Consider the following 26,895-nt stretch of genomic DNA (forward strand, 5'->3'; position numbering starts at 1 on the left):
ACCCCACCCCCACCCTACACCTTTCAGTACCATTGTGTGTCTGGTCAGAGCTACTTTTCCCCCCTAGGTGGCTAGCAGGAAGCAGCAGCCACTTTGCTCGGGACACATCCTTTGCAGAGAGGTTCCCTGTGGCCCCCAGTCTCTGCAGCGCCTGGGCACAGCCTGGCCCCTAGGATGATCTCCTGGAGAGACCAAGTGGCCGTTGGAGCCACTTCCCTGTGTGTCCTGTTGGCTGGTGTGGTAACATGGTGGCCGTGCTGCAAGAGGCCTCATTTAAATACAAACAACTGTGCTCTGTCTTGCATGGGAGCCGTTGTCAGGGAGGTTGTCAGGGAGGCTGACATCAGCGATCCCTTCCCTATAGATTATTGTACAGTGGCAGGATCTGTTCCTCATCTGCAAATGAGACAAGAGGGCACCCAGAGGAAACCCTGAGGGCACTTAGCGTCATTGACCCAGGTTGCCTAGCACCACTGGGACTGGGGAGGGAGGGCGGATCGGCTTTGGGTTTTCATTTTCCCAGGGTGGCCGGTTGGAGAGCCAAACAGTGCTAAGAACTGAGCCGGGGAGGAGAGAGGCAGAGGCGATGGCTGCTGACACGTCGGAGCTCGAGCTTCCCTTGGTTCAGGACGTCCAGCTCACCAACTGCATGCGGCTGCGGGTGCAGAGCCTCCAGCAGAAGAATGAGCGGCCGCAGGATGGTGAGAAGCTGCTGCAGCCCCACGAGTACATCTACCGGGTGGATTTCGTCCGGCAGCACAACCTGCGGTTCCTGCACTGGAAGATCCAGCTGGAGAGTGCTGGGAAGGTGTCGGTGGCGGGCACCTCTCAGCATTGGACACCTGACCTCACCAACTTGATGACCCGGCAGCTGCTGGAGCCGGCGGGCATCTTCTGGAAGAAGCCAGGGAGCAACGAAGTGGAGTGCAATGAGGCAGATGCCCAGGAGTTCGGGGAGAGGCTGATAGAGCTGGCCAAAATCCGCAAGGTGATGTACTTCCTCCTGTCCTTCACCGATGGCCTCAAACCAGCCCACTTCACCGGCTCCATAGTGTTCAAAGCCTGACCCAGCCTTTCTTGGGCAGACCCCTCCCCTCTTGCCCCCAGCTGTGTCCGTCTTCACATTCCTTTTTCTTTGCTTCAAGTCAGTGATCCCTTGTTTCTTTTAAAGGGACAGCACGACACAAATGGTGCCCTGTTGATTTGCAGCTGGTGATCATGGCTGGAGGCTAGCCAAATGACTACAATGCTGGCTCCCCTCCCGCCCCCGCCCCGGGCTATCCCAGGAGACTTTCTCCAGCAGGTTGTGGCGTATGGCTGAACGGACTGTTGCTTGAGTAGCCTGGAATGCAGTATTGCATGCCTGTTAATTCAGCAGGGCACAGCTGTGCAAGGTGAGCTGTTTGATTAGCAGCCTGCCAGGATGGGGGGGAGCTAACTTGGTAGTTTTGGGACTTTCCTGATCAAACCCAGTCAGTGCCTTACCCTGGGGGTTAAAGGTGCAGTGGAAAGAGGAAAGGTCTCTCCAGCATGTCACCGAGTGGAGCACAGAAGGTGATGCAGACCAGCGCTTGGAGCTCCAGTCTCAAGGCCGCCCGTTTCGAAAGCACCTGGGTACCATGCTTCCCAAAGTCGTGTTTTCAGAGGGGCTGAGCACTCGCAGCTTACGCTGGCCTCTTCTGGAGCTGTGCGGTTCCAGCTCTGAAGATCCCACCCCATGAGTCTCAAGGTGCCCCTCTTGCCCTCACCTAGTGCAATCAGCGGCCACTTCTGCAAGTTTCAGGCCCACTGGTCAAACCCTAGTGAGGAGTTCAGCCTGGGCTGTGCCCTGCTGCAGAGCGAGTAACTCTCACGGTGCGTTTGCCTTTTCTGGGGTGCAACCACAGCAGTGGGTCATGGAGCTGCCTGGGGATGTTATGTATCAAAAAGAGTTGGAAGATCAGTCTGCTGCAGGGTGCCGAGCTAGGGAGGCTATAGCAGCAGAGCAAAGGTTTTTGAGCAGTTAACCCTTTGTAGCTCTGAGCCGGGTGCAAGTCTCCTGCAGTGCTCTTTCCTTGTACAGTACAGGTATGTGATAGCTCACATGGAAATATATGGATTATTTATAACTTATCTAGGGTTGTAAAAATGCCCAGTGCTTTGCAAACAGTAAAGTAAGAATCTTCACTTGCACCAAAGAGCTTCCTGCCTAAGGGGCTGTGCCTGCTAATGCTTTCTGCCAAGCATAGAGCTTTGCATGGAGTATTGCCCAGTGCACCATGGTCTGCAGTAGAGCTACATGGGTGGAAGCTGGGGGCCTGGCTCTCTTCCCAGCACTGCTGTTGAGTGGCTTGGTGTGTGAGCTTGAGCAAGTCACTGAATTGCTCTGTGCCTTGGTTTCCCCCCTGGGAATGAGGTGATGATTTGGACCCTTTTTGATATAGTAGTTTAAGAGCCACAGATGGAAAGTGCTAAGGAAATGCTGGGTAGGTGCTATTCTTTGTCCCATGGTCCTGAATGAGACTACACCTGAGACCATTTGCCGGATGAAGCAAGATGAGTCGTTCTGGGGGTGCATATTATGTCATTTCATGAAAACCAAACCCATCTCAGCTCAGCTCTCATGGGTTGATCTCACACATGGTTCTTCCTTATTCTTCTCACTGAAACATGAGAGCTTTCCTGTGCGGGGGATGGGGAAGGCTCACCACTTTGCCAAAGAGAGAGAATGTCAGGGCAGCCATAGCCACAGTTGGAGTGTCAGCCGCTGGGTAAGCAGCAATGGTGCAGGACAGGAAGGCAGACAGATGTGCTGGGCAGACAACATCAGACCCATGCAGAAGAGCTCCCTTACCTGCAGTACCAGAGTAACATGTGTCTCTCCAGAGAAAAACAACAGGTGCATTCTTCTGTGCTGTCACTTTTATTTGTTCACTTGCTTGCCTTTGTTCAGATGAATTGAAACACCCCATGATCAGAAGCAGAAGTTGTTCCTATTTTCTTTAGTCACAGAATGTAGCAACTTTGAGCCAGATTTTGCTCTGTGATTCTGACAGCGGCATCCACTGAAACAAGCCACACGTATCCCAGGGCAGAGCTTGGCTCCTGGCCACATGGGTCGAACAGACTGCCACAGCTCTAGCCATTACCAAGCCTCCATCAGTTGCTGTTATGAGCTGTCAGGACACTTTATTGATAATTCAGTCTTTGTTTCTCAAATGCTGTGTTGAGTTTGTGCTGTCCTTTTCCTGCTGGGTACGTGTTTGTGTATGAAGTATAATAAAAGCCTTTGAGAAGTGAGGCTGAAAGCATCTCCCTCTGAGCTCTTGTCTTTATGGAAAATTCCCTGGCCTTACATACAATGAAGACAAACTCCCTGATCCCACCCCCCATGATTTTTATTATTTTTAGGCATCTTCCCTACCTCCCCATACGCACACCTTGCAAAGCTAAAGGTCTGCAAATATATAGTAACTTCATGCCTGGAGTGAGGTGTGTAGCTGGATATTTAACTGCTCGTGCAGCTACCAAATGAGAGAGAGAGCATGCTCTGTTTCTTCAGCGTATCTCAGGGCGACCTCACGTGTAAGTCGTTTTGGGGGACAGTGCCTTGGCCAACCTTCATGCCCATGGAGCAGTGCCAGCGTATGACAGTCCACGGTCTGGCCCCATAACTGAACCTGACCCCCTGTCTGAGGGGGAGCAGAAAGGCCCATGCACCCCTGTATCCTTTGGAAATGGCTTGAGTGATTACCACTGAGGTGAGTTTCATCCAGTTTGCATGTATGTCTCATGACAGGTGCAGCTCAACCTTCAGAGTCAGTGAGCTCCCCTTGGGAGAGCCCTGCTCTTTGTCTGCTGCTAGGAAATTACATCCCTGAGTTCGCCCTGCTGCACAGAACCTGGGCACAGATGCCTTGGTTCTTAACTGGCATTTACCGTGTGACAGCAAAAACCCCCAAATGATTTCCCAATTGTTGCAAATCAGAATGCTCTGAAAATCAGACCCAGAACCGAGGGGTTACCGTGCCTCTGCTGTCATTCGCTGGAGCTCTGTGTGAATCATTTCCGCCCTTGTCCCCACCCCCAAATGAGTGTTACATCCTTGGAACCTGGGAGCTCCTTAAATCAAGGCAGGGAAAAGAGCTGCCACGTTATCCACTCCTCACAGTCTGCTCAGGACTCAGTGGAAAACCAGAGTGGAAGGGTTGGGGGCTGACAGCCTCCGTGTGCCCCTATGCAAGGTGTGTGGGGGGAGGGGCTAGCTCCATGCTTCCGGAAGGGGCGGGGCCTCTGGCAGAAGGGGTGTGGCCAAGGTCAGCCATACATCAGTGCCACTTGAAATGCAGCGCCCCCTTCCCCCCAGCCCTGAGAGCTGCACGGAGTGCGCAGCATGGTGCTCCAGCAGTAATTTAGAGGGCGAGGAGCCCTGAGGCCTGTTGAGTTGCCAGGCTCAAGGGCATCTGCCCCCTTTGCCTTCCCCACACCCATCAGTGTACCCTCCTGGAGTGGATTCTCTGGGGCAGTCTCTTCTCTGGTTGCTCCAAAGTCATGATCAGGAGGAGACGCTACAAGGGCATGGATGGGACCGGGTGGTTCTGTACCAATGGTGTTGTGTCCTCCCGTGGGTGGCCTGGGAGTTGTGGGATAAACCACCCTGCCCACGCTACACCCGCCACCATCCTCCTGTGTTTCTGACCTGACGCTCTTGCTGTACATGTGGCTTGGGCCAGGCCTTCTCTGCTCACCATGAGCTGCGTGTACACGCCCACCATCCTGTTTGGGGCAGTGCTTCCTGGGAATTGGGGGCGGGGGAGAGCTATCCCCCAGAGTGGCCTTTGTGGCAATGCACTCTGGGATGTGATAGGACAACAGGCCAGGAGGTAGGAGGGTTAGCTAAACCTGTCTACAAAGCACAAACTAGCAGAAGGGCCCCCCCAAAGCAACTGCGTGCCCACGCCTCTGTTGGGAATACAAAGGAAGTGAAAGCCCAGCAGGCTGCAGATCGTGGGGATGTTTGTAGCGACTCCATGGTTTAGGATCTCCTGGGATTTGCTGTGAAATCCCTCTGCGCTGCATTTCAGTGACTGAAGGCAGGCTCCAGATAGGGCATCACAGTCTGTGCTGCTTTGTGAGGGAAAGAGCGACTGGTGTTTGCAAGAGGCACGGTTTCAATATGCTCCTCATTTCAGCGGCTTCCTCTGGTGGAACAAAAACTGCAGGGCTCGCTCCAGAGCCATGCAGCATGCAGCGTGACACTGAGGACAGCTCCCACAGGGACCAGGGAGGCAAAGCTGGTCTCATGGAGTTGGATTCTGGGGAATGAGCAGGGATGGGAGGCCACAGCAAGGAGTGGGGGATACCAGGCAAATGAGGGGGAGTGACAGGGTTAACAGAGGACGGTGGGGAAATAGCTGGGGGGGGGTCGGCAGCTGGGCAAGGAGCCAAGGCCATTGGTAGAGGTGCCAGGGGCACCAAAGAGGCATCAGCACTTAAAGAGGGTACCTGTGTTGCTACTTGCTTGATGCATTGGGAAGGTAAGAAAGCAGCACACTGGGGGTCCCTTCCTGTACAAATGCTGGGCTTCCCTTGCTGCTGGCAGAACATTCATTTCCCCCAGCACTCGCCTCCATCTCTGGTCATTGCACCATTCTCCTCTCTCCTCCCCTACACTCCCAGCAGCCACTCCTCTTCATTCCCCCAGCACAACAAGCCGCTGTACCGAGGCAGCATTCAGCCCCTGGCGTTTCTCAGCTGAGTTCATATACACCAGTGCAGGGGTCTGCAACCTGTGGCTCTGGAGCTGTGTGTGGCTCTTTAAGGACCTCTTTGTGGCTCCTGAGGCTATAATTGTGAAATAATAATTAAAAAAAAAAACCTCCTGATTATTTATGGTAAAGAGTGAAAATTTCAAAGCCCCAACGTAAACACCTGATATCTAAATAGCAAATAATATATGATCTCAAAACGTTGGATAGCTCCCTTTAGTGTCCCCCAGAGAGAGAGAGAAGGTTCAGGAGTGAAAGTCAGGAAGACGGGTACAAACACACACATAAAGTGTGAGGAAATAGAAGACGTAAGAAGTTTGTGAATGCCCTGCAATAATCGTGTGTTGCATTACAAGTTGTGGTGTGGGTACTGTTCGTAAAATGTGGGTCACAAAAAGTGTGGTTTGATGTGATTTTTTAAGGACTGTCTCGTAATCACATGCATTGTGGCTCCTGAATTATTGAGTATTTTTCCGAACTGGAAAAAAATGTTTTTCTTGCTATTTTGAGTGCCAACATGTGCCCCGGTACCTAAGAGCCCCAGGCATGGACCAGAGCCCTGCTGTGCCAAGTGCTGTATGGGCCACGAAGGCAGCACCGGCCACAGAGGCTGACAATCCAACAGTAAAGCAAGAGTTAATAGGTGGCAGGGCTGGGGAAAGGATACAAAGAAATACTGAGATAATACCAGTCAGCCAGGCACTGTTTCATTGCTCTGCTGTGTGTAGGGAATAAGCTAAACTGGGCTTTTGAAAGGTGTTAAAGCTCCAGTCCGCCTCAGGCGTATCTAAAATCTCAGCCCCATGTAGTACTTGTGGACCATGATGAGGTCCTCTCCCCAGTCACCATTAGATCTGCTACATGAAAAGTGGGGCTCAGCAGGGCGGGAGGGTGCTGTGTGACAGGGCAGAGCAGGCTGCTGCTCGTGCCACCTGTACGGTGGGTGCAGGGGAAGGCCAAGGGGAGGTAACCCCCTGTTGCTGCAGCACCCTGCCCCAGGTAATCCTCCCCGCTTCCATCCATATGATGGCTGAGGCAGCCAGCATCGGGCCTGGCAGACAGGAAGCACTGGGGAAAAGGGGAAAGACAGGAAAGTGACAAACCAGGGCTGGGTGAAGAGGAGGATGAAGAAACACTGGAACTGGAATTAGCCAAAAAGCAGATGTCTCAGCTGGCAGCTTTCCTACCCAGGACTAGACAGGGTGATCTGAGGCATTAGGACAGAGAGAGGGTTTAAGGCCCCAATTCAGGAAGATATTTCAGCACATACTTAAGTTTATACACACTTTTGAATGGAGTCCTTCCCAAACCAAGCAATGAATACAGGGGCTGCATCCACACTTCTCAAATTATCATTTTTCCTGTAGATTTCCCCCCCACCCCCATCTTATTTTGTTTGATGCTTAAATTACAGCTGCTTTGCCCTCCTTAGCATGTGTCCACCCTGCACCCATGCCAGCGAATGGCACGGATATCACAGGTCCCTGTTTCTGACACCACTTGACTGTAGCTTCATTAACTGCAGGTCGATTCCCCTCCCGCCCTCTGCTCCTGTTTGATTGGTTACTAATGGGCTTTCAAGGTGACTTTGCATGACTTTGTCCTTTTCCTTGACTGCAGCAAGTCATTTCCACCTTCATTCACAGTTTGCTGGAGGAGCACCTAGGGCGTCTTTATAGCAAAGTGAGATTAAAGTCGGGGTTAGAGCTGGGTTAGAGCTGTTCAGAGTGAATCTACTATAGCTCAAACAAAACAAAGCAGCAGAAATCTAGTGCTTTAAAGACTGACATTTAAGAATCCATATCCTGCACCACAGAGAATTTAACAACAGATTAGAGCGAGAGATTTGGGTTAGAGCACATATTCAAATTCGACACATTAACACGTGGTATGAACAGAGACATCAACTACCTCACGCATTACAAGGACTGCTTCCCTTCCTTTGATGCCTGAAATTATCTCAGACAGGACAGTTAACATTTGTCAGTTTTTTACTGCAATTTTTTTTTCTTTTTTGGTCCTCTGTACTTATAAATGTCAGTCCGTATTGGAAGTGAAATTGATCTGATGCAGTTGGTCTGTCCCAGGAAAGCTGATCGCTGAATAAACCATTTTGTTAGTCTTTAAAGTGCTACATTTCTGCTGCTTTATTTTGTTGGAGTACAGACTAACACGGCTACGTCTCTGTTACTAGTCTACTATGGCTCAGTGTATCCTACCATAAGTGACCTTCAACATTGGCTTGGGGGCCACCCACTTAACATCTGTGGAAGAGAGGAAGGCAGTGTGGTGTAATGGGTAGAGCTGGGATTTGGGCAAGCTGGGTGCCAATCTGTCTCTGCCAGTGACTTGCCAACTGGGCTTGGGTAAAACATACCATCTCCCCCTGCCAAGATTTCTCCATCTACGTATGGGGACAGTGATGCTGACCTCCTTTGTGAAGTGCTTTGAAATCTAGGGATGAGAAGGCCAATATATGGGCTCACTATTTCATTATTAGTGCATTCATTATTGTGGCACATCTGGTCTGGGACGTGTAACCCAGTGTTTCCCAAGTGGTGTTGGGAATAGCAACCTGCAGGAAAAGAGTCACTTGTAGCTCCTCCACTGCTGCCACTGACTTCTCTGCAGCTCCCCTCCCTGCTGCCGCTGAAACTAAATGTAATTGGTTTGACGGATGGTCGGAGGGATCCAGCTGTTCAACCAACTGAATTTAGTTCCATTATTCAGTGGCGGCAGAGCAGGGAGCCGCAGGGAGCCCCTCAGTCGCAAAGTAGCCAGCGGACACGCAACGGGAGCAGGATGAGGGGTGCCAATAGCTATCCAGAAGGGGAGCCGGATGGGTTTTGCGGTTCCTGCATCGTCCTTGCCTTTTATTGGTTGCAACTGGCCTCTCGCATTGCTGCAGGGCAGCCAATGAAATCAGTCCCTCAGGACTAGAGTTGGAGGAGCAGCAGTGGCTCAGGTAGGTTCATCCACCATATTGGGTGAGGTAACGGGAGGAGCTAACTCAGGCAGTTTGTTCAGGCAGGATTAGGCTGGGGGCCTCTTTGGGTGGATGGGTTAATCCCAGGGGCTAGTTTGGGGCTGAGGCAAGTTATTTCTGGGGGTAGAGGTGGGGAGTGGTTAAGCCCTTATCAGACTGTCATTGGGTTCTGCAAAATTCTTTTTTGCTTAAAAGGGTTCCATGGTCAGATGAAATTGGGAAACAATGGCGTAACCCGTAAACTACCTCTAAATTCATTACCAGTGCTTGTCCGGGAGGAGGATGAGCAGGTGCTGTAAGGCATTGGGCAGAGACTTAGGTGGTCTAAATTCTACTCTCTGCTCTGCCACAGGCTTCCAATGTGTCCTTGCACATGTCACTTTGTCACTCTGTGCCTCAGTTTCCCCCACCCTTTGTTTTATCAGCTGTTTAGGTCAGTGACTGTCTCTCACAATGTGGCTATACAGTAATCTAGCATGAGGGGGCTTTTGATTGGAGCCTCTTGGCGATATTACTGCCTTTGAGCTCTTGCTCAGCTTAGCCCTGTTCTTTGTGGCTCAGAGCCTTTAGCTAAGGCCAGTCCCAGCTCACATCACTTGTGGGCCACATCCTTCATCACTTAATAGCAGTCTGAGCTCTGGCTCGCAGGGCTTGCCAGTGTAAGCACCTAGAGTCCTCCTGGCTAACCACTAGGCAATCCCACCAGCAAAGCCAAGGCTGTGGAGAACAGGCTATAAAGACTTACTCTGTTCTCTCCCCCTCTGCTGGTGCCTCTGGGGTGGTGTTGAGGCATATAGGTGAGACTGCACACAACATTTTCAATGCCCCCGCTGGGCGCTGCAGCTCCCACACTGCTCCCATTGACGTCAGTGGTTCTGGACATTTCCACCAGCCTGCAACAATAAGGGCCAGCAGTGGGGATGTTGGAGTCCTGAGATGTCTGGGCAGCACTCGGGCTATGGGCAGGCCTCCAGTCAGCACAGTCTCCTGCTGGGCATGGCTGCGTTAAGCCCTGGCTGGCAAGCTACCTGTAAGGACTGTATTGATGACTCACAGGCCTGCATGAATAGGGAGCTGATTAACACAATGGCCCAATCTGACGATTAATTAGTGTGATCTGCAGTCAGGAGCTGATCGATGGGGATGTGCTTTGAAGGCTTTATGTCCTTTCCTGGCAGCTTCCCAGAGGGAGCACAGGTGTCTTCATTGACACACAGTGGTCCTGGAAACCTCCAAACCCTCCAGAGAGTGACTCATTCTCTCTCCGTGCTCTCTGTGCTATCTCTATCCATCAGGACCTTTCAGGGAGCAAGCTCAGCTGGCAGTGTGCTGTACTGCAGTCAGTGAGGCAGGAGTGGTGCTGTACTGTAGCTGGCAAGGCAGGAGAGGTGCTGTACTGTAACCAGCAAGGCCGGAGGGGTGCTGTACCACAGCTGGAGAGGCCGGAGTGGTGCTGTATTGCCGCTGTCAAGGCCAGAGGGGTGTTGTACTGCAGCCAGCGAGGCTGCAGGGGTGCCCTACTGCAGCCAGCAAGACCCGAGCAGTGCTGTAACACAGCTGGCAAGGGTGGAGGGTTTCTGTACCGCAGCCAGTGAGGTCAGAGTGGTGCGCTACTGCAGCCAGCGAGGCTGGAGGGGTGTTGTACAGAAGCCAGCAAGGCTGGAGTGGTGCTGTACCACAACCAGAGAGGCGGGAGGGGTGCTGTACTGTAGCCAGCGAGGCTGGAGGGGTGTTGTACCGCAGCCGGCGAGGGTGGAGGGTGCTGTATTGCAGCTGGTGAGACTGGAGGGTGGTGTATTGCAGCTAGGTGCTGCTTCTGTAGCTTGTGGGGTGTTACACTGCAATGAGCTATGCTTGTGGGGTTTTATACTGCCATAAGCTGTGCTCATGCGTGTGTTACTTCTGTGAGCTACGCTGACAGGGTGTTGTGTTGAAGCAAGTTACACTGACAGGGTGGGCACTGCAGTGAGCTACACTGGTGAGGTGTGGTACTGAGGTGTGCTGTGCTGGTGAGGTGTGGTGCTGAGGTGTGCTGTGGTGCTGAAGTGTGCTGTGCTGGTGAGGTGTGCCGTGCTGGCGGGGTGTGGTGCTGAGGTGTGCTGTGCTGGTGAGGTGTGCCGTGCTGGCGGGGTGTGGTGCTGAGGTGTGCTGTGTTGGTGAGGTGTGCTGTGCTGGCGGGGTGTGGTGCTGAGGTGTGCTGTGCTGGTGAGGTGTGCTGTGCTGGTGGGGTGTGGTGCTGAGGTGTGCTGTTGTGGTGGGTTGTGGTGCTGAGGTGTGCTGTGCTGTGCTGGTGGGGTGTGGTATTGTGGGGTGTGGTGCTGAGGTGTGCTGTGCTGGCAGGGTGTGGTGCTGAGGTATGCTGTGCTGAGGTGTGCTGTGCTGGCGGGGTGTGGTGCTGAGGTGTGCTGTTGTGGTGGGGTGTGGTGCTGAGGTGTGCTGTGCTGTGCTGGCGGGGTGTGGTATTGTGGGGTGTGGTGCTGAGGTGTGCTGTGCTGGCAGGGTGTGGTGCTGAGGTATGCTGTGCTGAGGTGTGCTGTGCTGGCGGGGTGTGGTGCTGAGGTGTGCTGTGCTGGCGGGGTGTGGTGCTGAGGTGTGCTGTGCTGGCGGGGTGCTGTGCTGGTGAGGTGTGCTGTGCTGTGCTGGTGGGGTGTGGTGCTGAGATGTGCTGTGCTGGCGGGGTGCTGTGCTGGTGAGGTGTGCTGTGCTGGCGGGGTGTGGTGCTGAGGTGTGCTGTGCTGGTGAGGTGTGCTGTGCTGGTGGGGTGTGGTGCTGAGGTGTGCTGTGCTGGTGGGTTGTGGTGCTGAGGTGTGCTGTGCTGTGCTGGTGAGGTGTGGTATTGTGGGGTGTGGTGCTGAGGTGTGCTGTGCTGGCAGGGTGTGGTGCTGAGGTATGCTGTGCTGAGGTGTGCTGTGCTGGCGGGGTGTGGTGCTGAGGTGTGCTGTGCTGGCGGGGTGTGGTGCTGAGGAGAACTACGCTGGCGGGGTGTGGTCCTGGCGTGAGCTATGCTCAGGGGGTGTTGCACTGAATCTGGCAGAGTACAGTACTGCAGTGATGCACACCCCTGGGGCATGGCACTGGTACTGCAGCATGCTCTGCTCGTGGGGTGTGGTGCTGTTGTGGTGTAAGCTGGCAGGATATGGTGCTGCAGAGTTATGCTCTCTGGGTGTTGTGCCGAATCTAGCAGCATACAAGGCTGCAGCAAGCTATGCTCATGGAGGTGTTGTTCTGCGTCTGGCAGGGTACACAGCTACAGCAAGCTGTGCCCACAGGATACGGTACTGAAGGCATTGTTAATATATTGGCCCAGAGAAACAGCCATGAAATAGTCTGTGCCTGATTCTGCTCCCAGTGGCAGCACAGCCTGCAGAATTACACTGGATGCTGGGGGCTTCAGTGTCTGTTCCCTCGGTGACCACAGAGCTGATATGCCCCATGCACAAGTCAAAGCCACCCATGGCGCAAGCCCTTCGTCTGAACTCCAGGTGCACTTCCTCTGACTCCACACCGTCCCCCACATGAAGGGCTTTGCACTCGGTATTGAGCTGACAATTCTGTGGGCGATAAACAGGCAGCTTCTGTCTCCGCTGCAGATGTGCTGGGACGTCAGGGCTAATGGAAGTCCAAGCTGGTGGACTTCACTCAGATAGGGCAGCCAGTTGTCCACATTTCCCCCTCTACTCTGTTGTTGTCAGTAAGATGCCCATTGGAGTCAGACGCAGAGGTCCTGATTCTCTTCTCATCTCCTTCACTGTAAATCAGCAGTGGCTCCACTTAAGTCAACAGGGTCACACCGGAGTCATGCCCTAAGAAGGTTCCTCTTTCTCTGGAGTCACCTTTTGCAATGTGACTGCACATCAGTGTGTTTTGTGTAAGCTGCTGCAGCCCCCTGAACAGGTGAGGAGCGTTGGCAGGGTGCCAGGCCTGGCCTCTGCAGCTGCCATCGCTAGCCAGTAGCAGAGGTGGGGGATTGGGCTAGGAGAACCACTGAAGCAGCTCCTGCAGTTCTAACAGGCTCCACAACACTCTAAGGGTCCCTGCGTTCGTGCTGGGGAGAGGAGTTTGTTTCCCCTGATAGGTGAATAATGTGACTCTCCTCCCACCGAGCACAGGTCATCCCCGACTGGAAGGAGCAGGAGTGGAATGCTGAAAAGCCGGAGAGCTACGCAGGGATCTTCCACTTCCAGTTCTGGCGATTCGGCGACTGGGTGGATGTGGTGATAGACGACCGCCTGCCAACGCTTCACAATCAGCTCATCTACTGCCACTCCAACTCCAAGAACGAGTTCTGGTGCGCGCTGGTAGAGAAGGCCTATGCCAAGTAGGTACACAAGCAGGAACCACTGAGGCTGAGCTTCAGCCCTGCCTGGTGCTCTCTGTAGATAGCTCTGTGGGAGGCAGTGTGACCTAGTGGACAGAGTGCAAGACAGGGACTTGGAAGTCCTAAGTTTGAGTCGTAGCTCTGCCACAGGCCTGCTGGGTGACTTTGGCCAAGTCTTTTTCAGTGCCTCTGTTTGTCCTGTCTGTAAAATGGGGGTATGACCTGCTGTGTCATGTGCTTTGAGATCTGTAGACAACACATGGTGTGTAAAAGCGAGGTGTGATACTTACTGAGCATGGGTAAAGTTCCCCATCTATCCCTGGGAAATGTAGGAGCAGGCAAACTTCCATGCAGGTCGAAGGGTGATTGTCATCTTGCTGGGGTGGGAGAGCTTGCTAGAAATTGGGAACTATTGTAATGGACAAACCCCTTCAGCGGAGCCCCTCTGAATTTCAGAAAGCAGCGGGGAGCATTGTGCAGCCAAGCTCCAGGTCACTGCTGTCCTTCCCAGCTCTGGGTCCAGGTGAGATCCAAAAGTGGAAGGAAGCTGCTTGTCCTCAGAGCCTTCATAGTGGCCAAAAATCTCATGAGAACTGCTAGTCTGGTGGCACTGTCAGAGTAGCAGCATCTGTGTGGGCTCCACTGTGAGAAATCCAGATCTGAGAACCAGCCCTCTCTCGGGCTCGCGTGAATCCTCGCCACATGCTAGTTCTGGCTGGGGCCTGTTGCTGCCTCCCCCTGCAGTGAAAGTGGGGACTCCCAGGGCTCAGAAGGAAACAGGATGTCCTGGCCCTGAGCATGTTATAATGAGGTGCTGAAAGCAGCTGCTGCAGCATGTGAGCTGCTCTCCCCACCTCCCTGAAATCACCTTGAACCTGCTACAGCGCTGGTCACACCTGTGGGGCTCAAGGCCCAGAGATTCTCTTTTCTGTTCAATCCCCTTCCCCTGCTGCTGGCGCCATTTCCCTGTCCCAGCATGGGCTCCCACCCCTCCCGCCTCCTGCTCCTCATCTTACCCTCCTGACGTCTCTACCGCCTGAGCAGCCAGCCTCTCTCTGTCAGTTTGCCATCCGGTGGTTCATGCAGGGAGCGGGCAGGGTGACTCAGGGAGGAGTGTCAGCATCTGAGGACCTGACTCCTTCTAAGCAAGAGCATCCCCTCAACCCTCCACTCTGAAGTGCTCCTTCTGGCTGCCTGGCCCCTAGTCCCGCCAGGTGTCTACACACTTTCTCTCTGGTTTTGGTTTGATCAGTCAGTCTAACTGGGGGAGATAAGGAAGGGGGAAGAGGGCAGTCACAAGGAAAAGCCACTTGTTCACGCCTCTTCAATACACAAATCAGTGGAGGGTCACCCAGTCCTGGAAATGCCGACAGAGCCCACCCTGAGGGGACATTATTGGACATGCCACTGTACCGTACTCAGTCCCCACCTAGAGCCCCATGACTGCTGCTCACACCAGGTATGTCATCTTTCTTCCTCCCCTCTTGCAGGCTGGCCGGGTGCTACGAGGCCCTAGACGGAGGCAACACAGCTGATGCACTTGTCGATTTTACTGGGGGTGTCTCCGAGCCCATCGACCTGATTGAAGGGGACTACGCTAATGATGAAGCCAAACGAAACCTCCTCTTTGAGCGAGTGCTGAAGGTGCACAACAGGGGAGGCCTCATCAGCTGCTCCATCAAAGTAAGAAACGCCCAGCCGTTGTGGTTTCTCTGGGGGCCGCGCTGAGAGGTCCTGCTCCGGAATCAGCTTGGCTCCGTACACACCCAGTGAAAGGAAGATCTCTGACCCAAAGCGTTTACAATCCAGGCAGATAGCATGAGCCTACTTTGGATCTCTCTGCCAGCAAAGCAGTTCCACTGACGTCACTGCAATAATGGTTGGTCTGTTCCAGGGAGGTCAGAACCAGGCCCGTTTGTGTTGCAGACACGTCAGGGAGAATTTGTTTCTGGAGTCCCTGTGGCAGTGCGGCTGGGCTGCTTGCGATGCACCTGGGCTGGTTTGCTTTCCAGTTGCTCTGGTTGGGGTCACTCAGTCACTCGCCACATCCCACCAATGCATGTAGATGCGGATTGTAGGGTCTGGAGAAGGGACAGTCTCTGTATGGGCTTTAATGCTCCTTTTCTCCCCCACTTCTTTTGCAGATAAACACTTGTTCTTTACCATCTGTTCTCCACCCAGTGCTGTTTTAAATGTCTCAGGTCCTGAGGCACCCTGCACTTCCCCCACAGCCAGAGAGTCTCACAGCTGGGCTGTGTCAGCATTTCCTGGTCACCAGCATGCATCTCCCTTCATTCACTTCCCCCCACAGGGCGTTCTGCTGCCTCACTCCCCTACTGATGGAGCTGTAGGCCTGTGACAATCATAATGGAGGAGCAGTTCTTCCACCTGGCATCCACATGCAGTGGGAGCCCTTTACTCACTGCCCAGTGACCTCTGGGGCACTGTCCCTACCCACCTTCCTAGGATCCCACGGAGGGTGTGCCCTGGGTTTGGGATCTGCGCAGGGAGGGAGGAAGAGCAAGGCCCCAACTGAGGAAGTAACACCACACTTACACCCCTCCAGCTACATTCAGCCTGTCAGAAAAGTTCTGACAGCCCCAGGCTTTGCTGCCTTCCACGAGCTCCTCAATGCCTGGGGGAAAGAGCCTTAGTGGGGTGGTCCTGTGAGGCAGCCACAGCTAGGGAGACCTAGTGATGCAAGTCCAGGATAAGTGCGGAGGCCCCTTTCCTTCTTACCAGCCTCCGGGATCTGTTGGTTCAGGAGACAGAAAGTCTGTGGGGATGTGAACTTCAAGCTGCTTCTTTGACAAGATGCAAACTTCTCACTCACACCTTTTCCCTGCCGAAGGGCTGCTTGAGCATTGGATGGTTCATCTGATTTTCTTCAGACCTGTCTGAGGTGTCTGTCTGTCTTGGAGGAACCAGTCTGTACGTGCTTTTCTATACTTGGAATATGTCTCTGTAGTGTTACACGATCAAATCTTGTAATGTTACACCCAGTGCTGACACATGAATTTTACCAGGACAATAGTTGTCAGCAAATTATGAGTTTTCCCGTACCTCACAAGGCGTTCGTTGTACAAAACCCATCCTAGCCTTGTAAGAAGGGTGGGCGTAGGGATGAGAACTTTCACAGGACTATAACCTTCCTGGAGATGAAAACCCTGGGCCTGGGACTCTGCTTTGTCTTTCCCTGGCCAGGCCACCACAGCAGCTGACATGGAGGCCCGCCTGGCCTGCGGCCTCGTCAAAGGACATGCCTACGCTGTGACGGATGTCCGGAAAGTCCGCCTGGGCCACGGCCTGCTAGCCTTCTTCAAGTCGGAGAAGCTGGATATGATCCGGATGCGGAACCCCTGGGGGGAGAGGGAGTGGAACGGCCCGTGGAGTGACACGTGAGTGAGACTAAGGCAAGACTGCCTGGAGGGGGTGGCCAGGTTTCCTTTCAGAGGTCAATCTTGTCTCTCCAGCAGTGTTCCGCAGCTAAGATCCTGCATGTTTTCGGGGTCTGTGGTAGGATGAGGGCTATTATGGGAAGATGGAACAGGCTTTCTCCACCAGCTGGAGCTGGAGCAGCTCTCAACCCTTCACTATTTGGAAATGCTTCTGGTGTCATGTGATGCCTTAGCCAACCAATGGGCAGTTTTGCCTCTCCAGCACCCTTGCATGCAGGTCTTTTCCTGAGGAGACCAGGCACCAGCTTCTGGGGCTGTTTGTGTTCGGATTGCAAAAAGCTGAACATGCTCCGTGATGTGGTTCTTCAAGGATCCTGTGGATGTTGTGGGTCAGATCTCCAATCTGTTTACACCCAGCCCTGCTGAAGAGGGAGTAGAGGGTGGCTAGAAGTCACCTTTTGGCTCCCAAAATTCAGGGCTGGGCAAGACAGCCCTCAGTAGGACTTGACCTACAGTCGTAGGGACCACAGGGCTCCAGGGCGAGATGGAGTGCGTGTGTGAGGGGGGAGAGAGGAGGAGGAGGAAACAAGTAAAGCAGCACCGATATGGATCTACCATCGACACACACACACGCCCGTGCCATGGGGAAAGCTCAGCTTTGTGCTGCTGAGGCCAGTGTTGGAGCTGAGGGTCTGGACCTGCTGGGTTAGCCAAGCAACTGTGCTGGAGTCTGCTAGCTCCATTGGTAGAGCCTGAGAGGGTGGCTGACTGTATTGGCCAGACTGCTCGAATTCCTATTTGCGAGCTCTGCTGGTGCAGCTGGTGGGGTTTGTAAACTCAGGTGGTGCTAGATCCCCTGTTTGCTCTGGATGCAGAATGGGGAGGGCAAGGTTAGAGCTAAGCCACTCACCCACTCCTGTGATCCTTGGGGTTTGAACTAGCCCCCTGGGTGAGCAAGAGCAGCCCAGGGGCTGCACCAGCTTAACACTGTCTGCAGGCTCCTCCCAGAGCCCTGCTGGGCCAGCTTTCCGTACCCTTTGCTTCACTGGAGGGCTCAGATGTGGCTAACATCATGCACAGGCCTCTTGCTGGCCCCTCCACTTGGGGCAGATCCCCCCCAGGCTGAATAATCCACATCATATCTCCTCTTTTCTTTCCAGTAACCATTCCCTTCCCTTCCTCTCTGCAGCTCTGAGGAGTGGCAGAAGGTGAGCAAGAGTGAGCGAGAAAAGTTGGGGATGACGGTGGAAGATGACGGGGAATTCTGGTGAGTCCCTGAGGGGCTTTTGTACGATGTCAAGGGGACTGGTGACTCCCTCCCAACCATTTCCCATTGAACTAGCATGGGACCCACAGCACGAAGCAAAGGGAGACCTGAACATAATCCGGAATGTGGAATAAGCACTGTGTGACTGTAACCCTAGGGAAATGTAGCTCTTTGTCTCCCCTAGTGGCTGGTTTGCATTCAGGGTTTTTCATTCCTAGTCCTTCCCATAAGCCCTAGAAGCCAAGACTTTTAAGGAGGGATTTTCCAAGTCATGTTTCAATGGGATTTGATTTCCTATCTCCCATGAGCACCTTTGGAAATCCCAGACTTAGCTCTGCAGGTGCTGGGTTCCAACCCTTCTGGCGTGCCACCTGTAACAGACAACAAGTAGGAGATAAATCACCTGCGCGTGCAAGGGAAGACAGGACTAGAACCCTGCTTCTTCAGCTTCAAAAGTACCAGTCGCTGCCACTTGAGCTGAGGGAATAGTTTCATTCCTTTTCCTGTGAGCATGTCCTGTTGTCACTCAATGGCGCATCAGCCACTAGAGGGCACCTCAGCCAATGACCCCTTTCCTGTCATAGGATGACATTTGAAGACTTCTGCAAGTATTTCACCGACATCATCAAGTGCCGTCTCATAAACACGTCCTACCTGAGCATCCACAAGACGTGGGAGGAGGCGGTCTTGCATGGGGTGTGGACAAGGCACGATGACCCCCTCAAGAACCGCTCCGGAGGCTGCATCAATCACAAAGCCACCTTCCTGCAGAACCCCCAGGTGAGAAGCCAGAGTGCCAGGGAGACGAGGACCTGCCAGAAAGGACCTGAGGCCTGGCAGGGTAACAGGAGCCTGGTGTGCTATCGGAGGCCAAGGTCTGGAGTGGGTGCCTAAACGGAGCAGCTGCCATGGTGCTGTTCTAGGGTTAGCCACCAGCAATGAGCTCCTCTGTGCTTTTGTCTCTGTCGCTGAGAGCTCTGCTGCAAGCTAGCCGCTTGGTGAAGTGCATCACAACCAAAGGAAACATGTCGGTGCACAGCAAAGTCACTGCTTGTTGGAAACAAGAGGAAGCATTTTCCAGTGGTTAGAGCACAAGCCTAGGACAAGACCTAGGTTTAAGTCACTGCTTCACCACAGACTCCACTCTGACCTTGGGCAAGTCACCCACTACATAACTCATCTCTCCATCCGTACAATGGCAGTAATAGCACCAGAGTGTCCTGAGGGTAAACACCTTAGATACTGTGAGGGTTCAGATGAATGGATGAGGTACAACCCCTGCTTGGGCCTTCCTAGAGGGACCCCAGCTTGCTAGGTGCTAAACTTATTTTGCAAATGCAGGTCCCCTTGACTTCAGGCTTAATCTACTGAACACATGTTCATTTGTTGGGTTTGAACGTAGGCTAATGCCAGAGGTGAGACAGCTGCTGCTCTTCCCATGGCACCGTTAACTAAGTATGTTAATGTGTAACCTGTTAACCACTAGGGGCTGGAGCAGCCCAGCTCCTGCCACAGACAGGGGGTTGCTCCAATCTCTTGGGGCTGCCGCAGGCAGAGATTATTCCAGCCAAAGGGACTGGGGAGGTTGAGGACAGGGGATGCTTTGGTGGGCTGGAGCATTCCTGCCCAGGGCTATGGTGGACAGGGACTGCTCCGGCCATGCCAGAGTTCCACCACTCACAGCAGTACTGTGGGCGGGGACGCTCCAGCCTAGTTGGAGCAATCCCTGTTCGCAGCAGAGGGCTGCTCCAGCTCAGCCTGGCTAGAGCAGCCTCCCCAGCCACCACGCTTCCACCAGTTAGCTAATTAAACAGGCTTTTACATCCCTACCATTAACTACTTCCCTCCCTGCTCCCTCGTCCCCGTCAGCGCGCCTTATAGACCTGAGTGCCTCTCACCTTTCTTTTCTCATCTGCATTCTTTTCTCTAGTACGTGTTTGATGTGAAAAAGGCAGAGGACGAAGTGCTGATCTGTATCCAGCAGAAACCAAAGAGGACCAGCCGCAAAGAGGGCAAAGGAGAGAACTTGGCCATCGGGTTTGATATCCACAAGGTAAGCCGGGGGTGTACATTGCTGCCTGAGTACTGGCTGCTCCTGGGGAGATGCAACAGAGGGGGCAGGTGGAGCTACCCCAGCAAACCTGAGCAGGACCCCAGCAGAAAGCTGCTGCTGCTAGCACTCCCCTGTGCATATGGAGGGAGTATTGGGAAAACCCTGTGGGGTGTGGCCATCTGAGTTGACGGTGTTACATGGCCCCTTATAAGAATGTAAGAGTGGCCATTCTGGGTCAGACCAAAGGTCCATCTAGCTCAGTCTCCTGTCTGCCGACAGTGGCCAATGCCACGTGCCCCAGAGGGAGTGAACCAAACAGGTAACCATCTCTCTCTTGCAATCCATCTCCAGCTTCTGACAAACAGAGGCTAGGGACACCATTCCTTACCCATCCTGGCTAATAGCCTTTAATGGACCTAACCTCCATGAATTTATCTAGCTCTTTTGAAACCCTGTTCTGGTCCTAGCCTTCACAGCCTCCTCCTACAAGGAGCTCCACAGGTTCAAAGGGTGCTGTGTGAAGAATAACTTCCATTTATTTCACAGAATCACAGAATCATAGGTCTGGAAGAGACCTCTGGAGGTCATCTAGTCCAGCCCTCTGCTTCAAGCAGGATCAACCCCCACTAAGTCATCCCAGCCAGTACCTTGTCAAGCCAGGACTTAAAAACCTCAAGGGATAGAGAATCCACCACCTCTCTAGGCAACTCATTCCAGTGCTTCACCACGCTCCTGGTGAAGTAATTTTTCCTAATATCTAACCTACACCTTTCCCTCTTCAACTTCTGACCATTACTCCTTGTTCTGCCATCTGACACCACTAAGAACAGTTTATCACCCTCTTCTTTAGAGCTCCCCTTCAGGAAGTTGAAGGCTGCTATTAAATCACCCCTAAGTCTTCTCTTCTGTGAACTAAACAAGCCCAAATCCCTCAGCCTATCCTCATAGGTCTTGGGCTCCATCCCCTTAATCATTTTTGTTGCCCTCCACTGAACCTGCTCCAGCACATCCACATCCTTTTTATACTGGGGTGCCCAAAACTGGACACAATGTTCAAGATGTGGCCTCACCAGTGCCGAATAGAGGGGAATAACTACTTCTCCAGATCCGCTCGAAATGCTCCTCCTAATGCACCCTAGTATGCCATTAGCCTTCTTGGCTACAAGGGCACACTGTTTACTCATACCCAGCCTTTCATCCAACATAACCCCTAGGTCCCTTTCCATCGTACTGCTGCTGAGCCAGTCAGTCCCCAGCCTATAACAATGCTTGGGATTCTTCCACCCCAGGTGCAGGACTCTACACTTCTCCTTGTTGAACCTCATCAGATTTCTTTTGGCCCAGTCCTCCAATTGATCCAGGTCACTCTGGATTCTCTCTCTACTCTCCAATGTATCTACCTCTCCCCCAGGTCTGTTTGTTTTAAACTTGCTGCCCATTAATTTCATTTGACGTCCTCTAGTTCTTATATTATGGGAACAAGTAAATACTTTTTCCTTGTTCACTTTCTCCCCACACTCCTAATTTTATATGCCTCTGACATATCCCCCCCTTTAGTCTTCTCTTTTCTAAAATGAAAAGTCCTGGTCTTTTTAATCTGTCTTCATATGGGACCTGTTCCAAACTCCTAATCCTTTCAGTTGCCCTTTTCTGAACCTTTTCTAATGCCAGTATATCTTTTGTGAGATGAGGTGACCACATCTGTGCGCAACATTCAAGATGTGGGCGCACCATGGTTTCATGTAAGGGCAATAAGATGTTCTCCGTCTTGTTCTCCATGCCTTTTTTAATGATTCCTGACATCCTGTTTGCTCTTTTGACTGACACTGCACACAGCATGGATGTTTTCAGAGAACGATTCATGATGACTCCAAGATCTCTTTCCTGATTAGCTGTAGCTAAATTAACCCCCATCATATTGTATGTGTAGTTGGAGTTATTTTTTCCAATGTGCCTTACTTTACATTTATCCACGTTAAATTTCAGTTGTCATTTGTTGCCCAGTTACTCAGTTTTGTGAGACCCTTTGAAGCTCTTCACAGTCTGCGTTGATCTTAACTATCCTGAGCAGTTTAGTATTGTCTTGCAAATTTTGCCACCTCACAGTTTACCCCTTTCTCCAGATCATTTGTGTATAAGTTGAATGGGACTGGTCCTATGACTGACCCTTGGGGAATGCCACTAGTTACCCCCCTCCATTCTGAACATTTACAGTTTATTCCTACCCTTTGTTTCCTGTCTTTTCGCTAATTCTCAATCCGTGAAAGTATCAGAGAGGTAGCTGTGTTAGTCTGTAGCTTCGAGAACAACAAGAAGTCCTGTGGCACCTTATGGACTAACGGATATTTTGGAGTAACAAATATATTGCCTACAAAATCTTATGCTCCAAAATATCTGTTAGTCTATAAGGTGCCACAAGACTTCTTGTTGTTCTCGAATCCATGAAAGGCTCTTCCCCCTTATCCCAGGACAACTTAGTTTACATAAGCCTTTGGTGAGGGACCTTGTCAATCTAAGCACACTGTATCTGCTGGACCCTGCCCTGAGGCACAGAGTGCTGCTGTCAGGAACTCTCACACAGGAAGACGGCGCATCTCACAGACAGGGCCTGCAGTCACCCCCTCTTGGGCCTGTATTGTAACTGAGATTGGAGGACCAATGCCCCAAGACCTGTTGTGGTCGGGAGATGTGATGGAGGTGGGAGGATCCTAGAGAGAATGTGGCCAGGGCTACCAGAAATCACTTCCTCCCAGAAACTGAAGGTGCCTACCTGGGAAGCCTGACCTGGCTTATGCAGCAGGGGCCAGGATATTATTCACTTGGGGTTGCGGCGTTCTTGCCAGCATCAGCACATCTGACAGGATGAAAATGATAGGAGAGACCCAGGGGGTGTTGCAATTGGAAAGATTGGGCCGCTGGGCTGGGAGAGTTTTCAGAGGGAGGGTAGTAAATACACACACCCCTGAAAAGCAGACAGGATGCGCCTGCTCAGTAGGGATGACAGATGTTACCCTGAGCACTCAAACTCCCTGTACTGTGTAGGGTCATGTGCCTACCCAGTGTGGGGCTCCATCTCCCTCTAGTGGCGAGACCATACAGTTTGGGCTGTAGCTCAAGCTGCAGCAGCTCCTGATTTTAGACCCAGACCCAGTGGGTTCAGTCCCTGCAGAAGGACCCACTCTGGGGGCTGTCATACTATGGGAATTGAAAATAGGCCTGAGTCTCTGGTTGTGACCTATGCCCAGGTGGAGCTGAACCGGCAGTACAGGATGCACACCCTGCAGCAGAAAGTGGCCAGCTCCATCTACATTAATTCCCGCAGCATCTTCCTGAGGACAGACCTGAAGGAAGGGCGCTACGTCATCATCCCCACTACCTTTGACCCCGGTCAGATGGGAGAGTTCCTGCTCCGGGTTTTCACGGATGTGCCCTCAGACTGCAGGTGAGGCGTTCTCTCCTTGTGCTCAGCATCACCTGCTGAAGTGGGACGGAGTGAGCTCCCTGTCCTGATGGCAAGGCTCAGAAAGGGCCTGTGCTCAGAGTGTTCTGGCACAGTGTGACTCAGCAGGTGAACCTGTGGATCCATTAAGAACCTGATGGATGCTGATGATTGTTGGGCAACCTAGTGGGCTTATGATCTCAGGTACAAACAGAAGTCTTCCTTAGTAAAACAAATGAAGAAACGAAGGGCGACCCAGTGGTTAGGGCCCTCACCTGGGACTTGGGAGTGTTCTAGGGTTCCACTTTCCGTTCCGTGCTCTGCCACAGACTTCCGGAGAGAACTTGCACCAGATGCCAACTTGCTCCAGCGTCTCTTTTGTGGAGTGGAGAGAATAGCACCACCCTACCTCCCAGAGAGTATAATACATTACAGCAGGGGAGATGCTCACGTGGTCAGGTGCTGGGCGTTGTTAAGTACAAGAGCTAGCTAAACAGCAGGAGCTTGCTCCTTCTCTGAGGGCTAATCCCATGCTCCACATGTACCCTGCCCTAGAACTTGCACTTTTTCTCTGCAAAGAGGAAAGCAAATGACCAAGGAAGGTGGGTAGGGAGCGAGGTGTAACTTCTGCCCGACTCATCACAGGCTCTTTGGTGGTCAGGGGGGTTCACCAGGGGATATTTTCTATTCTTTCTCCCCATTTCCCAGCTGCTAAATTACAAGATGCCCACATTTAATGTGGTGTGGAACCCATGGGACCTCACTTGGTCTACTCCATCATCTGCCCTTCCAGGCACCCGACCCACCTGGAGTTTGCACTGGGCTTCCTTTCACTGAGACTCAAATGGCCAGTCACCTGTGCACATCTCACTCTGTCACTCAGTGCAATATCCAGATCTGCCCCACCACAGGGCTGTAACTCTTAGAATGTAACCATTAGAATAGCCAAGAGTCTGCCCTAGTAACCAAGAAGGCTAACAGCATACTGGGGTGTTAGTAGCATCATTGCCAGCTGATCTAGGGAAGTGATTATTCCCCTTTATTCAGCACTGGTGAGGCCACGTCTGGCGTATTGTGTCCAATTCTGAGCCCTCCATGACAGAAAGGGTGTGTATACTCTGGAGACAGTCCAACAGAGGGTGACAAAAGTGATTCATTTGAGGAGTGGCTGAGGAATTTGGGCTTATTTAGTCTCCAGAAGAGAAGAGAGAGGAGAAATTTGATGGTAGCCTTCAGCTAGCTGAAGGGGGTCCACAGTAGGTGGCTGAAGAGAGGTTTTTCTCAGTGGTGACAGACAGTTTCAAGTTGCAGTATGGGGAGGTCTGGGTTGGATATTAGGAAAACTATTTTCTGAGGAGGTTGGCAAAGCTCTGGAATAGGTTACCTAGAGAGGTGGTAGAATCTGCTTCTCTAGAGGTCTTTAAGTTCTGGCTTGACAAAGCCCTGGCTGGGATAATTTAGTTGGGATCGGTCCTGCTTTCAGTGGGAGGATTGGAATTGATGGCCTCCCAAGGTCTGTTCCAAGCCTGTGATTCTAATGAGGTGTAAGCTCTGGCAGCCCAGGTGTGTCTGATGTGACGACTCCCTTGCTGTCGATCCCCCTTGCAGAGAGCTGACCTTGGACGAGCCACCTCGTACCTGCTGGAGTGGAATGTGTGGTTATCCACATGTGGTGTCACAGGTCCATGTCCTGGCAGCTGCTGGGCTCAAGAACCAGGATTCCCAAGGAGGTACTGGCCTTTCATTGCTTGTTCTGCACTTGTTGGGGGACTGGGAGATGGTGTTTAGCTTTGTTCTTCTCAGGAGAAAAGTAGGACCAAGTCGATTGCTTTCTGACTGTGTTCCCAGGCCTCCAGGACAGGCTGATGATCCAACTAGTGCTAAGGTAGGATACCAAGGGAGGGCTCCTTCAAAACAAAGTTGGATAAGATTTGGCCCAGAGATTTATTTCACAGAGATCCATTTGGAAGACAGGACTGAGAGAGACCTTCTGGGCCAAGGAGTCCAGTCTCCTGCCATTGCAGGCAACTCTTCTTCATTCATTACACTCATGCAGGGTTGGTTCTCCACTGCCCTGAGCCTTACATAGTCATTTGCCCCTGTGCAGCGGGAGGGCATGATCACCCGAGATGCAAGACAATGGTGACCCATTACCTCTTCTGGAGACACAGGCTGGGGAACCAGACGTTTCCAATGTTGCAGCTAAGTCACTATTGGAAAATCAGCAGCTGAAGAGCACCTGAGGTGACCCACTCTAGAATCTCCCAATGGTTCTGTAGAGGTCCAAAGGCCTCTGCGGATATCAAGGGCTTCCAAAGTCAGGGGCCGTGCTGAGATCCTGGGGTGCTAACAGAATGACTCATTTACAGTTGCAACTTCACAAACACAGAAAGGACATTAGACATGGCAGGAGGCACGTGAGAGATAACAGGCAGCACAGAACACTGTGCAGAGTCCCAGCTGCAGGGCGTGGCAGAGGCAGATGGCTTAGCAAGCTCGGAACACAGGGTTAGATGCTTTCTGTGGCAATGGCCGTTGCAGTTCCGGAAGCGCAGAAGGGAAGTTACACAGGCTCTCAGGCCTCCCCCACAGGGCACGAGCTGAGCTGCAGTAGGGCATGGGAAGAGATCACAGTGTACAGAATGAACCTCTCTCCGCAGCTGGCAGGGTCACGTGGCCTTACCTGGAGCATAGGCCCAATCCCAGTACTGAACTGCTTGTCTCCTTCCTTCTCTGTCCTTTGGGGATGGGTGGTGGGTGCTCTGGAGACATGCCATTGTGTTGCCACTCCGACTGTTGCAATTCCTCCTGTCAGGAAGCCAGCAGCACAGCGCTCCCTTGAGTCATGCTCGGGAGCCCTAGCTTGTTTTTAAGCTGCTAGAGACTGCGACCTGGCCAGGGATTTCCAACCCCCCACTCAGTTTCACCACTTAGCCCTGGATCAAGAAATAATGGCTTGAGTGAGGTGGGGCGACATTTTCAGGGCCTGCTTTTAAAAGAAGTATGATAATGGCTTTTCTGCATTGCATTTTATCCCATTGCAGCCCTTCTCGCCACCTCTCTTGACTTGCCTGGTAATGCATTCCCAGGCAGTGTGCAGTAAGGGCAGCCTGTGCAGGGCTGTGAGAGACCCCTGCAACAAATGGGCCCTTCCCAGACTAACACAGCTCCTTCTTTTTGCTGGGCTGTGTATGCCACAGCCAGAGTCCCTCCAGGCTCTCCTGCACTCCCCACAGTCCTGTAGCCTTAGGTGGGGTTCAGGACTTGATTGATGGAGTGAATTTGTGCTACATCATTTGCTCTCCGTCTTAAGTAACATCGAGCTTGTTCTCACCCAGAGCCCACAAGCTGCCAAAGTGGTGAGAGCAAATGAGTCCCTTCTGGCCAGTGGTAGCTCCCTGCTCTTTCCAGGCCTCCAAGTTGCTGTGAGGAGGCTGTTTCCATGGTGAGACAGGCCACAGACCAGTGTCCTCACACTGGTGCAGCTCCACTGCTGTTCCTCCTCATCAGCACCTGTGAGGGAGAACCGAGGGCTTCTTTGGCATGGGGTCATGCCAAAGGCCAGGAGCGTTTGTGAGATGAACTACAATCAATGAGTAGGTGACTGGGAGGCCCCATGGGGATCAAAGAGCTTTGTCCATTTCCAGACACCCTTAGCATGGGGAAGCCTCATCCCTAGAAGAGACT

At 52.6% G+C, this 26,895-nt stretch overlaps 2 protein-coding genes across 2 annotated transcripts in view; both read left to right on the plus strand.

Annotated features, from left to right (window-relative positions):
• CAPN5 (calpain 5) overlaps positions 1 to 26,895 on the plus strand; it is a 115,556-nt gene that overhangs the window by 83,647 nt on the left and 5,014 nt on the right. The window contains exons 5-12 of the mRNA XM_074981180.1: positions 12,843 to 13,051; positions 14,542 to 14,734; positions 16,256 to 16,449; positions 17,639 to 17,716; positions 18,301 to 18,496; positions 19,647 to 19,769; positions 23,015 to 23,211; positions 24,817 to 24,938. Of these exons, the coding sequence (XP_074837281.1) occupies positions 12,843 to 13,051; positions 14,542 to 14,734; positions 16,256 to 16,449; positions 17,639 to 17,716; positions 18,301 to 18,496; positions 19,647 to 19,769; positions 23,015 to 23,211; positions 24,817 to 24,938 (1,312 nt within the window). The remainder of the gene's footprint in view (positions 1 to 12,842; positions 13,052 to 14,541; positions 14,735 to 16,255; positions 16,450 to 17,638; positions 17,717 to 18,300; positions 18,497 to 19,646; positions 19,770 to 23,014; positions 23,212 to 24,816; positions 24,939 to 26,895) is intronic.
• Positions 587 to 1,066, plus strand: OMP (olfactory marker protein). The gene has a single exon (XM_074981168.1). The coding sequence runs from the start codon at positions 587 to 589 to the stop codon at positions 1,064 to 1,066; it is 480 nt and encodes a 159-aa protein (XP_074837269.1).

This window comes from Carettochelys insculpta, chromosome 1 (genome assembly GCF_033958435.1).
Source record: "Carettochelys insculpta isolate YL-2023 chromosome 1, ASM3395843v1, whole genome shotgun sequence".
NCBI classification, from domain to species: Eukaryota; Metazoa; Chordata; order Testudines; family Carettochelyidae; genus Carettochelys; species Carettochelys insculpta.

Coding starts and splice junctions, on each gene's coding strand:
- OMP (XM_074981168.1), top strand. CDS start 587: ATGGCTGCTGACACGTCGGAGCTCGAGCTTCCCTTGGTTCAGGACGTC.